Source organism: Apteryx rowi, unplaced genomic scaffold, assembly GCF_003343035.1.
Source record: "Apteryx rowi isolate R43461 unplaced genomic scaffold, aptRow1 scaffold_118, whole genome shotgun sequence".
Classification (NCBI taxonomy): Eukaryota; Metazoa; Chordata; class Aves; order Apterygiformes; family Apterygidae; genus Apteryx; species Apteryx rowi.
The window spans coordinates 692,641-712,567 of NW_020447397.1; the positions used below are offsets into that span (position 1 = coordinate 692,641).

The 19,927-nt window shown below is 37.3% G+C and overlaps 1 protein-coding gene across 1 annotated transcript in view; it reads left to right on the forward strand.

The window, feature by feature from the left end:
- TAB2 (TGF-beta activated kinase 1 (MAP3K7) binding protein 2) overlaps positions 1-19,927 on the forward strand; it is a 57,328-nt gene that overhangs the window by 19,896 nt on the left and 17,505 nt on the right. The window contains exon 2 of the mRNA XM_026083639.1: positions 17,468-17,657. Within this exon, the coding sequence (XP_025939424.1) occupies positions 17,556-17,657 (102 nt within the window). The 5' untranslated portion in view covers positions 17,468-17,555. The remainder of the gene's footprint in view (positions 1-17,467; positions 17,658-19,927) is intronic.

A 19,927-nucleotide genomic window follows, 5' to 3' on the forward strand; every position in this document is an offset into this window, starting at 1 on the left:
AAGATATTATGTGATGAGTTTATTTTGCTCTTAAATCATACTGTTCTTAACTGATGATAGCTTACAGACTTGCTCAAAATGCTATTGCTCAAGCTGTCTTTTTGCTTTTCTTTAAGCAGATGATAACCCTGCTAAAGCCAGCAGGAGTGCTCAGGAATTCTCATTTCCAGCACTCTTCTTTTGAGCAGGGCGTTGAATAAACCAGGTGTTCTCAAGGTAGTCTGTGAATCACAGTGAAATGCTATATAAATATGGCTTGAGCAAGCTGAATGGCTTTTTTTGTGCACGTTGTGTACAACCAGGAACTCTCACCTCTGGTATGACCACCACAGGTTTGAGAGCCCTTGCTATAAATTTTTGCAAAATGTTAGTATTCTCCTCTCCTAAGTGTCTTCTGAGGATTTGGGGAATCTGAGGTTTTGACCCTGTGACCTGGGAAAGTTCATGTCACTTCRCATGTTAGAATTGCTACTATGTTTTTAAAGAAAACGTCAGCAAAGAGACTACATTGGTAAGACTGTTTAGAAAGACAACATAGTTCAGAAGTAAATGTTTTGCCTAGTGAAATACAAAAGAAAAATGATGAATGAGCTGGAGAATGACAAGAAGAGAGAAATTCTCTTTGGTTGCATTCCAGTGTGTTAAATTCAGAGCGTATGATACTATTCCTGGCATTGCCACAGAATTATTACATGTTATTGGGCAGGAGTTTGTGATCTGCATGCCAACACACATCATATGTCTTAATTGAAATGTTACTAATTCTTTGCTCTTCTTAACTTCCAGGTACTTGATTTTTGCAACCTTAATGCTATTTTATATGGATGTATATTTAATGTCTTTCCTGATTTAAGTCACTATGGATACAGACAGCTCTGCAAGAGGTGTATCAGTTGAATACTGCACAGCAATTTAAGATATAAGTAAAGAATAACAGAATATCTGAAATTAAAAAATAGATTTATTTAAAATAGAGGGKTTTTTTTTAATTTGGCAGTGATAGTATGACTGAGCCACCCTCTAAATTTGTAAATAATATAGAAGACTATCACAACTGGATTCCGTCTTCCTCCAGTATATTAATGCTTTTTTGAAGCCTATTATTCAGGTATTGCATTGATTGGAGTTTTGTTAATGTGTAGGATATGATGAACAGTACTTGACATAAGGTGGCTGTGAAGGCAAAGACGCAGCCGGAATATTCTTCATGGTGGTTTTATTCTTCGTAGTAGCTTTATTGTAGCAAGAGTTGGTTAAGAGAATTTAAAGCTCTTTAAAAAAAATTCTAAAATGCCCGTTGTTGGAAGTGTGTTCTTAAAATCTGGTGATGAGAACCTCCTCACACTAGAGACCTCTCTTGCTTGCCGTGTGAAATGTCATTTTATCTCATCAGCTGAGTTAGACTTTCTAAAATAATCATTTCCCTCCTAATTGTATGACTTGAGGAGATTTTGGCACTGTGCTATAGCAACTGCATTTGAAAGCATTGGCATCAGTGTTACCCTTGCTGCAGTGGGGACAAATGTTAGAGCAACAGAATAAATGAACGATCCGTCTGATTCCTCTGCTCTGGGAATATTACAAAGAACAAAAGRTTCCTGTAACTCTTAGAGCAAGGGGAGTAGTTCCCTCAAAATCAGTTTTCCAAACACAGTGTTTTTCTTTTTCCAGCTTCTGCTTATGGCAGGAGTTTTATAGTTACCTTATACCTTATTCTCGATAGGAGGATTGAACTGTCAACTTATTTCAGTCTGTCCCTTTAGACAACAACCTGCCACTGTTATCAGTAACTCATGTGGGCCTGTACTAACACTTCTGATTTTATGTTCCATCTGCTATCCAAACCACAGATGAACTATCTACCTACCTGGTTTAACCTGTTTCAAAAGATAGGGAATTAAAAAAAAAAAAAAATCGCCAGACTTGCAGAAGGTCAGCATCTTCTAAATAAGAATTTGAAAGTTCTGAGTTGAATGAGAATTAGTCTCTTAAAAATGTGGTGTCCAGTATAAAAGTTGTCAACTTAGAATAACACCTAAGAAAACCTATGCCTGTAAATAGTTTGAGGGAGTGAAAACAACCTTCTTTACCTAATTTCTGTTGCTGAGATTAAACAATACTTTGTCCTAAGAAGGCTAAGTCTATCTTTTTTGTTCCTTTTTTGTTTTTTGTATCTCTAAAAAAGGAAGAGAAGCTGTGTGAACGTAATCAGCAAGCTTTATTAGTGTTACAAAGGCAGGAGTTGGAATCCAGTCTAAGACTGGGATAGTATGCGTTGAAAGTGCTGTGCCAGTCTTCTGAGGGTGTGTGCTCGGAGTGGGACTCCACAGCAGTTCAAGCCAGTCTGAGCTTGCACTTCTGCCGGCTTCTTGCCTCTGTCACTGCTGGTAGTGATGAAACCAGTTAGGGATTCATGTGGCTGGGGACGGGGAAGGAGAGAAGGACAGCAGCAAGAGTATGATCCGAAAGCTCAGTGTTGCTAAAAAAGCTGTTTTATGTTTTCTGCATGTCCTGCTTTTTCCCTTACTCTGTTCCCCGTGAAGCAGTTGTACTCTTGGAAAACCAGGTGCTTTTCTGATTCCAGGTTAGGATATTTCAGCTCAAATAATACCATGAAATATTGCTTCTTTTTGCAGGGTTTGTTTGGGGTTTTTTTGTTTGTTGTTTTTTTGCTTGAGTAAGGTGAATCAGTTCATCTAAGAGTCTGGTGTCTGTGTAATAGTTAAAAGCATATTCTGAGCAATGGTAACTTTCTGGAAGATGTAAACTCAGAGGAAAAAATAATATGAAATTCTTATTTCCCTGGGAAGCACCATAATATCCCTAGTGGTTGTGTCACTTCACAGACTTCTTCACAAAAAGATAGCCAAATAAATATTCAGCTCTTTTATTATCTTGGAAATAAGTTCCTGAATTTCAAAAAGAACTCAGACTGAGTCAGCAACATTGTTTTCAGAAAATTATGAGCATCTGGGAGATCATCAAGCAGGTGTGTTGGTTCACGAGACTAATATGAGCAGTATTTCTGGACATTCTTAAATACCACTCTTGGTATGTATCGTAATGAAAAACTGCTGAAGAGCCCTATTAGATCTTAGGTTAATCAGTTCATCTGTCACCTGTGTTCCTTCACCTCTGCACTTCTAGTTACCTTAAGTTGTATAAAACCTAGAGAGCAAAAAATGTATCCAGGTTTCAAAGAGCACTATTTGAAATGGGTGCAAAATAAACTGAAAGTTGAGTGACATTGCTTACCATTGTAGAGTAATGGATCTTCTCAGTGGTTTTTTTAGGGGTGCTCACTTTAGTATCAGTGTGATATACAGTAAGAAGTCTTACCGCTATGAACCTAGTCATAAACAAAACCACTGTAAAGCTGAGTTTCATAATGGAATAATGGAATTGAAATTTATAATGCTGTCAGTGGTTGCTGTACAGATATTTGCATGGGTACTAGCACATCCCAATGCTTCCTGCTATGAACTGAAAAACTCAAAATACATATCACAAATAGAATTACCTGAAAAGCAGCTAAAACACGTTACAGTAGTACTTGGCTTGCTTATGTTCTGATACAAACTTTGAAGAAATATGGTAATACTGTCAATGGGGATAAGTTAAAAGGACACAAAGTTCATTCTCAGACTTTTCCACAGAGTTGTGAAATGTGACAATGTGATAGTTTTACATCCAACAATTGTAGGTCACTATAAATGACAAGGAAAGTATTATATGATGCATTTAAGTTACTGTTACTGCTCTTTCAGTCTTTTGTCTTTAATGACTTGGTAACATAGGAGAAACAGTAATGTACTTTCAATTATGAAATCAAAGATTATTTTCCAAACTATTTGTTGTGGTTATTGCCTCCCTGTAGGTCATTCTTTGGCATATTTAACTTTAATTGTGACAGTTCTCTCAAATATACCAGTTTGGTAGGTTTGAAGTGCATCTCTGATAGCCTTCCCACTGTAAGGCTGTAATAACTGTATTTTTCTTTTATTTAGTTCTGAATCGAAGTGATGACACCTTTTGCTCTTCAATTTAGAGTGAAAGCTAAGATATACTAAGAAAAGAGAACTTTGCMTAAGTTTCATTTGTGAGAAACTTTGTAGCAATGCTGTAATCAAGGATGCTCTAGAATGGCTGTATGTTAAGGCATAAATGCCTTGTTTCACAAAAGTTGTTTTCTCAGTGTGAAAGCAGGTAGTTGTACCTCATTTGAGTACTTCAACGTGGGTTTGGTTCTCTCAGTTGTGCTTTTTAAAATACAATTTCAGACCATTTCTATCAATTTTTCTCTGGTAATTCATTGTGTGACTATCTTCTAAAAATAAATTGTTTATATGTAATTTTGAAGAGAGCTCTATGTTGAGCAGACCTGCAATATTCCAGTGACTAGTGACTCCAGAATTCAGACCAGCAACTCCGAAGCAGCTGGTCCAGCTGGACTGCGGTTTTTCAATGGTGAAGCCAGACACCTGAAAACAGTGGGGGCCTGCTTCTCCCTGGAGTGCGGTTTTGTATTATTGAGAGGGTGCTTGGAGCCAGGAGCTTCTGAGATAGGTTTTTGTGTACTTGGGCTATGGGGTAGCCCCTTTTGGCCCAGAGTCAACTGTTGTAGTGGTTCCTGAAGCTATTGAATGAAGTTGTCATTCACATCCATTTTATTGCTGCTGTTGGCAGTGGATTACTGACAAGTTCTCTGAATGCTTGCAGAGTTTTAGGSGTGGCTTGTTCAAGGAAAGCTTTGATCTGATTGGAACTGAAGTCAGATATAAAAACTGAAAAAAATTTTTTTTTTAAACTGTTCTTGAGCCACCTCTTAGAATTGTTCTTGTGTGTAGTGATTAAAATTCATGAAAGCAAGGGCATGGGAATAAACCATATAACACTTTGAGGCACTTGTTGCCCTACTTGTTAACTGTGATTATACAAAGCCTGTTGTACATGCTGCTTATCACAAGCTTAACACTTTTCTGACTCGAGGTACTAGCTTTCTACTGCAGTTTTTACCAAGCTGTACCCTGTTCAACAAACTAGTAAGTAGTACCACATTGGAAAAAAGCTTCAGACTGTCAAAGCTAATGATGTTTAGGGAAGTACATATGGAGAAAGAAAATAATAGGTGGGGATGAGGGATAGGAGCGGCTGATTAAAGTTGCAGTATGTAGTCTTCTGGTATGTAATAGGCCTGATGATCTTTACAGGTACTATATTCAGAACTGTCATTACAATTCAGAAAAAAGATTGTGGATTCATGACAGTTAGCTGAAATTATTGCCTTATTGTTCAGCAGCAGCCACAAAGTCTGCAGAGGTGTTGGGCATCATCAGTAGGGTACTGAGGATATAAGTGTCTTTTTGCTTCTATATAAGACCTTGGTGAGCCTTCTTTTTGAGTCCCGGGTGCTGTGGTCTTCATATCTCGGGAAGAATATACTGCTACTATAGAAGGTGGATTGAAAAATATCAAGAAAACAGAGCTGTTGCCTTGCAAGGAGAGGCTTAAAAGGCTGAGACTTGTCAGTTTGGAGAGGGGAAGGTTGTGAGAGGACTTACGAGTAAAACTTATGAATTCATGAAGGCAATGAATGCAAACTGTCACTCACCAAATCCTCCAACCCTAGAACTATGGGGAACTTGAAGCTTGTAGAGCAGTTGGTTTGAAGGAGTTAAAGTTTTTGTTGATGGTTTTTACATACCAGGGAGTAAATTTCTGAAGTCTTTTGCCAGAGGATTTTGTGGAGGCAGATCACTTCAGCAGATTCAAAAAGGAATTAGATAATTCAGAATCAACAGGTCTGTAAAGGGATTAGACAGAGACCTGCTCTCTAACTTTCCTTAATCAAATAGTTGTGTATACTGGGAGAACATGAGAGGAACGGACTGCAAAAAGGCTCAGGCTCGTGTGCTCTTCATGTATAGCACTTTTTTTTTTGCCACTCTTGGAGACAATACTGGGCTAAAATGACTATTGGTATGACTCAATAGGGTAGTTTTTCCATTCTTATATTAGTGTGTGTTGTAATCAGATTTTATAAAGGACTGCAGCACCTAGTTAGGTTTAAACTAATTGTTTAAAATCATCCCTTTGTTTTAGGAAGGTCTTGAATTCTTTTTCTATTTGTGAAATGTTTTATCAATCAAAAATTAACACTTTAAAGGAAATCTGGTCAAGTGAGTTGAGATGAGGAGGAAAAACAACAAGGTTAATTAGATGAATATTGCTTCTGTGTAGATTCTGTCATTGTGTTCAAGCCAGGTTTCGGGAGGGTCAAATAAAGATTGGTGTGTGTGTATATATATGTATATATATGTGTGTGTGTATGTGTGTGTGTATATATATATATGTATATATATATATGTGTATATATATATATAAAAAACATTTTTCCTCCTGCCTCTTTCTCTAATTCTTCAGTTTTGCACACAATGGTATTTTTGGTCTAAGTTCTTCCCTGCCCCCCCCCCCCCCCCAAACTTCAGAACAGTTTCACTAAAAATAATGCATACTCTTCAAAATACGAATAGCTACATTTGACAATAGACTTCAAAGAGTTCACAGAGGATTGTCTTTATGAAAGCTCTCTGTTGCAGCCATAGTGGAAACTTGTGGGTGCAGAAGGGAAAAATTGTGGAATGTACCTTGCAGCTTTTTCATATTTCTAATCTGTAAAAGAAACCTGATAYGACCGTAGTTGGGGATGTGCAGATTAATACTTACGGTTTGGACTTCCCCTGAATCTATGATGGAAATTTCATGCCCTGGGGAGCTGACAAATGGGAAGAAATCTATAGATGCATTAAAAAAAGGAAGAAATATGCTCAAAGGTGACAAGAATTGATTACCTGAGTAAAATTGACCTGAAGGATGCTAAGACTGGAATCTTAATACAGGCAGAATTTAGAGTTAACCTGGAGTTCATTAATATAGCTAACAAAATTACCCCTGATTGAGTTATGTAGTGAGTTTTTTATTTTGTAATCTGTTTCACTTCCATATCACTTCACTTCCAATCCATAGCTGCCGTGTTACAGGTGCTGCAGAGCATGTGCAAAGCACGTGGTTGCTTCTGAGGTGAAGAGAATGTTTCAGCTGGATAGATTTGCAAGGTAGTTTCTAGGGAGGCTTTTCAGTTAAACACTATATTTAAGATATGCAAGGTATTCAGTGGTCTTGAGATTAAAAAAAAAAAAAAATTAGAGACCCTATTTTCAGATTCATGTGACTACTGACCAAATCACCATTTATTTGACATCAGTTAATTACAGTTTCACTGCATTGATCAGGCAACAAAAATGAAAAACAACATGTCCTAAACTTTCTCCTGCAATTCCCTTCATTTTAACTCAGGAGAGAAATTTGATTCTGAAGGACTGGCGTGATCTCTTCTTAACCAGAAGGCTAATTTGTTGTGATGCAGAGCTTTTAATGGTCTTGGAAAAACTGAGTGGAAATGAGAGCAAATGAGAAGTATTGCTTTTAAATGGCCTGAGAGTGTACAAAGAATTTAAAATACATTCTTAGCCATTTTAGAGGTGCTTTTCTTTCCTCACCTCCACCTCATCTCTAGCAAAAATGAAATTAAACCCTTTTGCAAATCTCAAACAAAGCCTTCGGATCAAGTTTTTATGTTGTGAACATGCTGTGCAGAAAATATAGGTCAAACTTCAAACTGTCACCTATAACAGTAAATTGGAGCAAGCTTGATAAGCAATGTGATATATTTTGTCTAATGAAACCATACTCCTGAGGAATTATTTATGTTGGTCTGGGAAACGGCATGTTTAAGGTGCTCATGTCTAAGGTTTTTTACTGTATTTTTGCCCAGCTATGAAAAAAGTCAGCTATTCTTTGTTAGAGCCACAGTAAGAGAAAGTGGCCTTGTGTTTTTTAAATCTGTAAGTACCCCCCCCAAAGAAGCTCATAAAAAATCCATGAATAGAAACACTTAATGTGCATAGGTTAGCATGTCTGACCTAGTGAAAATTAAAAGAATTCACAGTAAAAACAAACTGTCCAATTTTTATTTGCATAACATGAAAAAAGAACAACCCCAACTAACTAATTTTCCTTGAAAAATAATTAGTAATTATATAAGTGCTCATAGTTTCCAAGGAAATACCTGATGGATTAAACCTGTTTAAATATTTTATATGTGCACACTTTTGCTATGGGACCCATTATAGTAGATGTTCATTCAGGCCAGAAGTTAAAAAGACTTTATGAAAAGTGTTAAATAAAAATTTATTTCTATGAATGAATACTTTTAACGAATTTTGGGGGAAAAATCAACTCATGCTTCAAAGTATGAATCATTTCCAAGCATGTTTGCTTATAATAAATCATCCTTCGGAACAGATTATCTCTGCGAACTATTGCAGTTTTCCATCTTCCTCTGATGCTGACCATCATTAATTATTTGATGCCAGTCTTCTGGTCTAGTCTATTCCAGTAGTGTTTTGGGGGAGAACTCGTAGTAATGCTGTGCCGTGATTCTAATTTTTCAGTTTTATGGTCATGTGACTTAAAGCAGTTTCCTATCCTGTCTCTGGTTCTCATGTGGATTAGGAACAGTGCGGAGTTGAGCTTCAGCAGCTAGCTGAATAGAAGTATCACTGCTCTGTGAGTTGGGGAAGGGCCTGGGAACTACAGTCTAATTGTAATGAGGTTTTTTTTATTATTATTTAGGAGATGGATGGTAATGAGTTGAGGGTAACTTCTATTTTTGATAGGAATTTTTTTCTATTTTAAGTAGACATATTGCAAGGACTGTTAAAATGGTTTGAGGTAGCCACAAAAAGGCTTGGGGAATGTATTAAAAAAAAAAAAAGTTAAGTTCTGCTAGAATTTTTTAAATAATCCTGTTTCCATTGACTGGTTCATGCACTTTTTCTTTGAAGATATGCATTTAAAGTGTTAGCGATCCATATTAAGCTCTTATATTCTATTGTTTCAATTCATAATCTCTTTTGCAGAGAGAACGTGAGACTCTGTGGTGAAATGTTCTTTCTTCGATATTTTCTCCCTTACACAATTTCTCTTAATTATAATTTTACAGAAAAAAGTGTGTTCAGGCAGCCTGATATATGACTCCAAATGTCTGCATCCAGGAAAAGCGTATTTGGGTTAGATGTGGGGGGAAAAGGTGATTTCATTATTTCTTGCTGTTTAATGTCTAAATGTATTTGGCACTGTAGTTTCTCAAAGAGTCATACAATTTTAGTTTTATGCTTCTTGGGTTTTTTTGGGGGGGGGGTGTTTTGTTGTTTTTTTGGTATGCAAGTTGTTCAGTTTTTATGATGTTGGTGTAGCTAAAGCTGTGTAGTCCTCCCTGGAGCTGGAAGCCAGTTTCCTTAAGGTGAGATGGCATTGCATGCATCCTAATTTTCAGTTTGCGGTGGCTCTTCTTGATTTTCCATTTGATAGGCACATAAGGTGGGAGTTTCCATTCTCCCATTTAACAAGGACTTGGAGGTAGAGGACAGGAAGGAGAGAAGGAAAAATAGGTATGTAAATCATTATGGTAAGAATTTGGAGGGAGAGATTGCAAGAGGCACATAGGGCATGTCAGAGGAGTGAGATCCCATGTAGCTGTTCCTTTTGGACAGAGATTCATAAGTTTATGATGTGATTTACCAGTCCTAAGTATAGATCTGAGAGAACTTTATTTTCTTGGAAGAAAGCTGAAAGAAATGACAGCAATATCCTTACCTGACATACTTTATAATCTAAGCTCTTCAATGTAAGCAAATACACAATGGACATTGACCTAAGGTTGATCTGCAGTTGAACTAGCAACTTTGAATCATGCATCAGAATTGGCATCTGGCTGAAAAACAGGGTTCATGGGAAATTATTAATATTTGTCATTGATCTGGTGCTTTGGTAGATGTTTGGGTGAGCTCACAGGGAAAGGATAGCTAAATATATGGGGTAAGGGACCACTCAGCACAGGGGTTGGGGAAAGAAGAAAAAAAAATGTTTTTCCTTTTGTTGAAGTATCTGTTGGATAGGTGAATAATTTGGGAGAATGGGGCGGGGGGACACTTAGTCCTAGTGAAAGAACCTGAGATAAGTGCAGAGGGGGTTTTAGTCATCTTTATAGTTGCTTATCTGTTCCTGCTGTCTTTCTGCACGTCTTGCATCTTTCAAAAGAAATGCCAGAAATCCCTTGGCTGTTCTCTCAGCAGGCATGGCAGCAACCTCTACTGGTCTTGCACTGCAACTTGTTGCAGCTAACTTGCTGCTGTTACAGCAGGCTTACGTGCAACATATAAAATCAGCCATTAATAACACAAGGAAATGCGCTCTTGTTTTTGCATTCACAGAGCCATTTTCAATAAGTCTTCTTATATTTACAGCCAGGTTTCTAAAACAAGTTTTTAGATAAATTATTACAGCATTTTTTGCCATGTGAGTCGATAACAAAACATTATCCAGAGCAATTCGACTTCTAAAAGAATCCCGTAAAACACAGCTCATATGTGATCAGATGGAAAGTACAGAAAAAGCTGTGCAATTTACTTGGATATAGCTGAAATATAAAGCCAGATATAAAGGTTTAATTCATTTGATTTTGGGGAATACGAAGGGTATGCTCTTTACTGTTGCAGTGTTCTGTGAATTTCCAAAGGCTGTTCATAAATGGCATTTGAGTGATTACGAGTGCATCATAAATTCAAATGAAATTGTTTAATCCAGTTAGTATGCTAATATTTGCACTGAATTACCTTTGGTATTTCAGATGACATAAAAGTAACTTTGTAGGTGAGGCTGCAGTAAGAAAAGTTTGTGTTATTTGTGCTTTTTGTTAGTTACCATTTAACAGTGTCAGCTGCTTGGTTTAGTTTTGGTCAGGTATACTTATTTCATTAAAGTAGTATTGATTGAATTCACTCTGAAGAACACTTGCATTAAAGCATTTTGTGAAAAGTCTGTGACGTTAAACATAAGGTTTATATTGAAGAATTGTCTCTGGTCCACCAGATATGTCTGCTCTGCCAGAGAAAAGAAGATTTAAAAAGGGATTTCCTTTCTTTTTCTTCGGTAGCTATTGGTCCAGAATTACTACAACCTAGTATTTGGCATCTGAATCATATTTGTCATGAGGTCTTTTTTGACCCCCTGACTGAACAAGATAAGCAGTTTAAATGTGTGTTCTATACTCGCGGTTCTGAGTAGTCTTATGGAGATGACACCTTTACTTACTGATAGTTTTCACAGAATAGAGCTTCAACAGGAGATCCATTTATGTTCCATGATGTTAGAATTGCCTGGCCCTTTAAGTTACCTGAGGATCTTGCCAGTCGTTTTTACAAGAACRCTGCCAATTAATTCTTCTATTTATTTAGCATTTCTGGCATAAGTAGGCAGTAGGATTTTTGTTGTGCATGTGCATCTTCAACAGTGTAAAAACACACTGTCAAAGGTCTTTTGAAATGTCTGAAAGCAGTATTTGTACATATTAGTAAATGTCCATTACTCTAGTAGTAATTTCATATTGTACTGCACTCTAGCAATTAGAAGTTTTCCTTTGTAAGCAAACCACTTTTAACATTTGTAGGAAGAGCTCTCTCTCTGAGTCACCATTGCTGTATTTCTTTGCTGCTTCTGCTAATAATTGAATAGTTTTTCAGTTTACTTTTGCAATGCTGTACATTATTTTATGCCTGAGTCTTTGAATGAAACCAAAATGTTGCTGCCAGCAGTTTGCTTCACCTCTTGTTGATACCCTTTTCTTATATACTGTATTACTAGCAGTCTTGGCTCTTCACTCTTGCATTTGTGCCTTTTATTTCCTGCTAGTACATGTAACTTTGTGACATTATTCTGGATGTCCTGCTGCCAGATTCTGAATTCCATCGCTGGCAATAACACTACGTTTGTTTCTTAGACTTGCAACTGTCAAAATAACTTTCAGTTCCTTCATCTAGCAAGATGGATGCTGAGTCCTTTTTGTAGTTTATGTGCAAGATCAAGAACTGTATTAAACTATTTTTAATCTGTCTGTACTAGAGAGGCCTCATAATGAATTCTGTCCTGCCACTTACGACTCTCTTAAGGTTGATTTGAATTTACCAATAATCTTAAAATCTCTTTTGAGTTCTGCAGTAGTGCTTTTTGGAGGGGGGTTATTTGTGTTTTTTTAAGTGATGGTTGAAATGAGACCTTAATACTCATACACAAGTGTATTTTTATATGCTACCTTGTTGATGAAGTTGTATARCTACCTATTGTAATTGAAACTAAAGAAATTTTATGTGTGTGTGGATGTGGTGGATACACTACTTACAGGATTTTGAGTATATTTCTCCGTGGTCAAGACAGTAAGTGGCATACAAAAATATTCTCATAGTAATTTTAGTAAAGTTACAGCATAGGCATTAATTCTAGCTTTTCCTGCACTATCTGCATGCAACCTCTTCGTGGTAAGCCTCTGAAATTTGCAAGTACAATAATAAAATGAAAATAAGCCATCTCTTCTGCTGTCACACACTGTATTGCGTGCTGCCCACAAATAACTGCATTTTGAAAACATTGGATGATACCAGTGATGCCTCTTGAAGAAGCAGAAAAGCTTCTTTGGAGTGCATCTTTGGAGTATAAGGTAACTATTGTAATACTTGGATGGTGATGTTCGAGACTAATAGTACATTCAGAAACAGTGGTCTTTGTATGATTTATCAAGATTGCAGACACTGAAAAATCAGCTGGGATTATAAATAAAATATTTTATATATAAAAATATTTTATTAAAATGAAGTTGTGAGGTAGCTATGTGTAATGTTCCAATTTTAAAGATTTTAAATTTTTGTTCATCTGTTCTGTGCTTTTCATGTAGATATAGATGCATGCATGTTTTAAGAGTCGTGAAAGTATATTAATCACAGGCTCAGAGTAGAAAACGTTGCTTCATGAATCACATTGGCAAAACAAGATGGAAATGTATATAAATAGTAAATCATTTTAGTACTGTACAGGTAGCTTGAGAGTATAGAACTTACTGTTCTGATGATGATACGGTGTATTGTGGTACAGTTACTTTAATATACGTTAGAAAAATTAAATTATTTTAGGAGGATTGATTTGAGGTTTGTTTTGTTTTTAAGTTTAATGCCGTGAGTTTTTCATGGCTGGCTTACTGAAGAGGAATGGGAAAACTGCATTTAATACTGAAATAAGACAAGCAAGTTAAATCAGTTTTCATCCTGTGAATAGAAGCCCGTATCTTTCTGGGCTTACTATGATTTTGCTAGCTTTGAATTTTGATTAGAGAAGCATTTCAGTACAGTTCTACCTGCTAAACTTTTGGAATCTTTAATTTCTTAATTTGTGTTTTCTCTGCAGAACAGCATTTTTGTTAATAGTCACTTAAAAGCGTGTGCTCAGTGGTATTGTTTCAGCATGGCTCAGCTTGGTCAAAGCACTGAGCTGGTGGAAAGGTGTGCAGTAGTGTGACTGGTGGGCCAGCTAGCTCAGCTCCTCCATGGGGCCTGCTGCAGGCAACAGCCGCTGGCTCCTGCCCRGCTCCTGCGCTTCAGGAACTTTTACAGAACTCTGTTCCCAGACCTTTATGAACTGCTCGCTTTAAATCTGAGCAAATATAAATGGGCTTTAGCATCACTTTAACAGCATGTGTACACACTTATGTACATTATGCTAGCCTTTTCTCTGGATGCATGTGAAGGTGGGCAGAAAGGAACTCTCCAGTACTTGAATATATGTAAAAGATTTTCATGACTCTTTAACTATGGCAATTCCATTCCCTTATTTTCACCACACTAATGTTATATTTAATGTAGCTTTTCTACATAACGGAGTTCACAGCAAAAGCCTGACACTTTTTCTAGTAAAACAACAATTGTTGTTTTACAACAACTACTATTGTTTCAGATTAGATATTTACTTATGTTTCTCTCTGCCCAGGATGATTTTCTCATCTGTGTAAGACAAGATTTGCTGCCTCAATTCCTTTTTTTTTTTTTTTTTTTTTTAAGCTATACGTTTGAAAAACAACTGTGGTTGAGTTGTTCAAAATTAGATAGTACCTCTGCTTGTCCAATGCTACAGCTTGTGTAGGCATATCCATGCTACTTTTAAATTAGTGATAAATGCAAGGCTTATTTATAGATATATCTACCTGAACTGCAGTCATACTTTGGCTGTTAGTGTTGAAAGTGTACTCATCTCTTAATTTTCTGGCATAGAACTCTTGCAGAATCCTGTCTTGCCTACTGTATTCCCAGATTTTCGTGTTAATCACCTCTTTCCAGATATTTCTTTAGTTGAACAGCTATGATTGGAACCAGGCTTTCTAACTCTAGAGTTTGGCTGCTCTGGTTCCAGTAATAAAGTACCTGAAAAGAAGGGATGCTGGAAATGCTTACTCAGATAAACATAGTGTGTATTCTGGGAAGGAATACTACCATCATCCCAGTTTCCTGTTTTAGCAGTTTTGTTGATGCTTGTCATGTGTTAAAGATTTTTTTGAAGTTGTCATATGATTTTCAAGAGTGGAATGTTGTGGTGTTGCATAAATTATAAAATTACGGGTAGGATTGTGATCTCTGTTTTATCAAAGCATCTCTGAATATTCTAATAAAAGCTCCTATCCTTGCCTGTGCTTTTAATTAAATATATATTGTATCTTTATCGTAGAGGATGGAATTTATGGGACTAAAATAATTAAATGGGACTAAAAATGTTTCCTGGAATATTCATAGTACTTTCAGTCTTCACTATTTTATTAGCTAACCTTTCTTTTTCCAAGTCTAGTACATATATATGGACTTCTCAAAGGGTAATGTATATTTTGTTTTTTCAGATCTTTTTTCGCATTGTTGGCAGGAAGTTGAACTGATTATTGTGTTGCCTTTCAGATCAGATTCAGTTATTGCTGAAAGTGTTCTGGTTCAAACCAATTGCCAGTTCATATCAGACTACAGAAAGCATAGGAGTTCAAAGGTCTTGTAGTGGAGTGGCTCAGGACTTCAGTCATAGAAAGGCACTGTTCCTATCTTGTGATCCCTACTGGAAATCATATGCTTCTCACTTTCCCATCAGTTCTTTGCAGTTTTCCTCCAGCTTTTCAGGCTTCAGGGAAGTCAGAGTGTACCATTGCGCTGCACTACACTGGAATCACAAGTGATGTAAATGCAGTAGCAGATGACTAGAAATTGGGGATAACTCTCCCTAATTAATTTCTCCCTAGTCATCTTTTAGAGCACAGCAGTACAGAAACACCAGCATGTAGGCTCACTTTGAACAGCGAACGTGCCTGTGCGGTGGGCTGTTGGGAAAGAACTCGGGCTGATGGGGTCCGGGGAGCGGTGTACAGGGCGCCTGGCAGGAGCAGAGGGCAGTTTTCCGCTATAGGACACTGCGAGTGAATGGTTATGCCCTTTAGCACTTTAGTTAGAGCTTAGTTTGGGCAGGTGTGAGAAACCCTTTGCTCTGCAAAGCAGTGCAGTACACAGTGTAGGAACAAAAGTTTGTCCTGTAGCAAGTCAGAGATGGAGGGAGGAAAGGAATGAAGAGAGAAGCTCCCTGTGACTTCCCTTTGCAAGTGACTGTTCCAAGAAAAATAATAAGTCAATTCCCGAATTCAGGTTTGACTCCTTGGTTGCTTTCATGAAGGAAGCTAATCTAAGTGTATACGTAGGAAGATGAGTGTGAAAATTTTATGATAATTTCTCTAAATCCCAGATGAATTTAATTGTCTTCATCTCAGAAGATAAAGACTTTGAGTGCATTGGAGCAGGGGAAAATCCTTGTTACATTTAGAGTTTGTAGGCGCTGGCTAAAGGTGTGTGTGTATGTATATCTCTTGTTCTAAGTGTAAAACAAAGGTGTGGTACTCACTGTCCTTGAATGTAGCTTCATATTTTCTAGTGAAGGAACAGTAGAATGTAAACTAAATGAGGGCAAAGCATGAGAGAAATGATAGGTCTAACAAAGTATCGGGGAAAATATTACAGGTAAGACAAGAATCTGTAGAGCAAATTACTAAAGAGACCTTGTACAAAAGGACATACATCTAGTGTTTTGGAGTACTGAAGGGAGCAAAAAAGTTGATATCTGTCACTTAACCAGGAGTGTAGATTTGTCCAAAAATTTAGTCCTCTTACCCTTTCTTTACCTCCCCTCAAAAAAAAGGGGGGGGAAAAGTGCATAAAATCAATTCCAAAATTAAATCTGGATTATTAGTGAGACCTTTACTCTGTGGGTGTTTTATTGATTTGATTGCCTCTTAAATTAGTTGTTTAGCCATGTGTGCGATACTTTGACAGAAAGGTCTGAGAGATCTGTTAAGGCAGAGGCAACAACTTGAGTGTTTCCAAACCAATCCAATTTTTAGAGCATTTCTCTTGGAATGAAGAGTCCARTATTACTTGAAGCAGTATACACTGTGCACAGGGGAATGGCCGATGTAGTACTTGTCTGTGAAGGCTAAATGTGAAGGTGACAATGGTGGAATAGTAGTGCATGTTGAATATTAGGTGAGATAGACAATATTAAAGGAGGTGAAGAAGAGCAGGTAGCGAAGGGGAGGAAAAAGTGAAATAAGTTGATAGGCATGCTTGGTAAGCTGGATAAGATTCGTTAACTGAAAGAAGTAAATGAAAGTTTGGTTTGTGTGGGTTTTTTAATAAATCATGTGGTCACCTTTAGTTTATGCAAAGAAGATGGCATTCCATTGGTTAATAGAGATAGGTGCATTCTTTCAAACTTAATTGCTAGAAATTGTTTTTGGTAAAAGCCAATGAACATACTACAGCCAGTGTGGATAATTTGCATAAATATGTTGTTTGGCCGATTGCAATATAGTTATCTTCATAACTGAACTCCATTTCCTTTGAAGGAGAAAAAGAATAGTTGAAGAAACCTGAGGTGTTACAGGGTTATTTCCTTCTAGTCATAATCTCAGAATATTTCTAAAGTTTTTAAGGTTAAAAACTACTATGTTATTGCTAATAAGTCCTGAAATTTATGAAGACTGAACTTCTAGCCACAATTTTCTGATAGCAGACAGTAACAGTGATGATAAAGGTAACAGTGTAGGTATCCTCAAAAGCTGAATGAACACTTTCTCCCTGTTTTTATGTAGTTTTTCTCATGTAGTTTTTCTCATTTGTACTTCAGTGTTTTAAATGGGCAAGCAAAAAAATGCTATTCTTAAAATCAAGAATTTTAATATGTTGCTAAATCAAGTATTTTTAAATTCTCATTAGTATATTTTATAATGTTAATGATGTAAAACGGTAGAAGGAAAATGATTAGGAGATGTGCCTATAAATGGGCAGTTTTCAATTTTGAGTGTCTGAAGGACAATTAGTTTGCAGAGCTGTAGAATGGGAAAATGTTGACATAAAATATAGACTTATATTTAATAACTGGAAAAACTTTTTACATCAACAGTGCCTGCTCCCACAGTGCCTTAAGGTTTTCCTTCCTCTTCCAGAAAATGCTGGGGCAGAAGAGATGAGTATCCCTTTTACTAAGGCCTAGAACTGCCTGTTGAAGAACAATCCTGACCAGGCAGTATACGAATGGCCCAAGGAAGCCAGCAAATTGATATTCAGGTTTTACATGACCTGCGACAGAAATTTCCTGAGGTACCTGAAGGTGTTGTATCCAGATGCATGTTACAGGTCAGTGTTCTGCTTATGATTGTGTATGTAAGAGGTAATGCTTATCTTAAATGTTAACTAGTCGTGTGTGGGTGGCTCTCTTGAAAGCAGATTTTTTTTCCCTTTCTAAATGAGACAAATATATACAGCCAACTTGTTTATTTTGCACAGCAAACTAAGTGTTGAACTGGCCTCTCTTTTTCCATGTCTAATCAGGGTTGTCCCAAGGTGAAGCCATATGTGCATGGAGAATACCATCTTGCCAATCAGTATGCTCATGCCTTTTGGCCATCTCAGGAGCCAAAATGAATTGTGGCAGAAGGAGGAATGCAAAGCCAACTTGAGTCCAGCAGGGACAATTAAGGCAGTGCTGCACGGATGAAGCTTTTTTTGCTTTGAGGATCAGGGCAGGTCCAGAAGTAATTTTGCCACCCAGTCTCCATCAGGCTCAGGGTTAACTGGCCCTTGCCTGCACCCATGTTGGCCCTGCTGCTTTCCTCTCTGCAGCTCCTTTGGCCAGCAGAGCCAGCACCAGTGGCCTTACACGTTTCACAACGAGAAGCCCTGAGGAGTGTCATGCAGATACACAAGTTCTCTGTGTTGGGTCAGCCTGTATGAGGCAGGACTAGGTGGTTAGAAATGTTAGATTGGGCTGATATGACTCACTGATGTGCTTCTGCCCTATGCTTCCCATGGCTTTGGCTTCCCGATGGCCTTAGTTTGTTTTATTTTAGCCTTGGAGTCCATGCTGCTAATCTATTTTATGGATTCCTTCTAGGCTTGGAACTAATGAAGCATATTTTTCTGGTGCTACGGTTAGTGCTAAGGCTATGGCCTGCCAGATCGGCTAATTTCTACCCCAGATATGTCTCTTTCCTGTTCTGCCACTGTCAATATACTCATATGCCCATATTTTATACCACTTCCACTCTCTGTAGCATCATATATTGATTAGTTGTATTGGCAGATGAATTAATATGCCTGTCCAAAGCTTGAGGAAGCATGTTATAGGGGCACTTTGAGTGCTTGGAACTAACAAATGCTGATAGACTTGCTTAACTCTGCACATAAATGTGTTTGCTTTGCATTTTCCAGTGATCCCACAGCATCCATATTGACTGGGTTTTTTCATTATCCAAGGTATTCCAGCCTTTCAGTACTCTGGATAGTAGAGGATTGCCTGAATAGTCATGTTGATCATCAGTATACACAGCTTGACTGGGAAAAAGATGGGCCATGAGTTTCCAGAAGCTAGCCATCTCTGGACTTTGACTATGACATCTGTGGCCGTGATATGGTTATGATGTTAAGAATGTTGATTGTCTTTTTATACAGAGAGAAAGAGAGACAGACTATATTTATGTATATAAAGACTATATATATATATATATATATATAAAGGCAATCAACATTCTTTTTATATAGTGGAAGGAATTTCTGATAAATGTAGTAACTATTGTTTAATTTAGATTTAGTTAAGTACCTTTTCAGATACAAGAAAGGCTTCATTTGCCTTGCCTGCAACTCCTGATGGCAAGCATCACTTGTTCAGGTGAATTTGTTTTTAAACCAGGAAGTATAAAATACCAAAAGAAAACCTGAAATAATTTAAACAGAGGAAATTCTTCACATTATGAATTGTATAGGAAAGTAATACACATCTCAGTCCTTTGAAATTTTTTTTAGAGAAATCTTTTTAGCTTGTTTACAAAGGAAGGTTTATACAGTATTATATGCTTATAAAGAAAAACTTAAGGAGACACAGAGTATGAAAAAGTCTTGAAGGTGAATAGCCCACCATTTAAAATACAAACAAAATCTAGTATACTGAAAACAGAGGACCAGCAAAAATTTAATAGGATGAAATTTAAACCTGCGTAATTTAGGGAGCGTAACATTTTATTGCTTTCTTGGGCTGTGAATGTATTGAGTGTTCCTGGAAAGTTTTGCATCTCTCCATTCTTCCCGACAAGCTTCCTATATTCAACTCTCCCCTGCCCTTCGTTTCAGGGTCTCACTGCAGCTTCTCCCTTCCCGGAGCATTGTCGCCCATTATTCTTTTTTTAATGTCTGGGGCATTTTATAACCACCTGCTCCTCGAGTCTACATCCTGTCCTTGCTTCCTCATTTCCCTCCAACATTCTTATTCTTTCTTTTTTTTTCTTTCTCTTTCAGGGTGCCAGCATTTTAAACTCAATTGAGACATGGGCAGAGCTAAGATGAGGGGTATTGTTATGCTGGAATATGCTCAATTCTGCCATCAACCGGTTCTCTGATCTATAAAGAGCTAG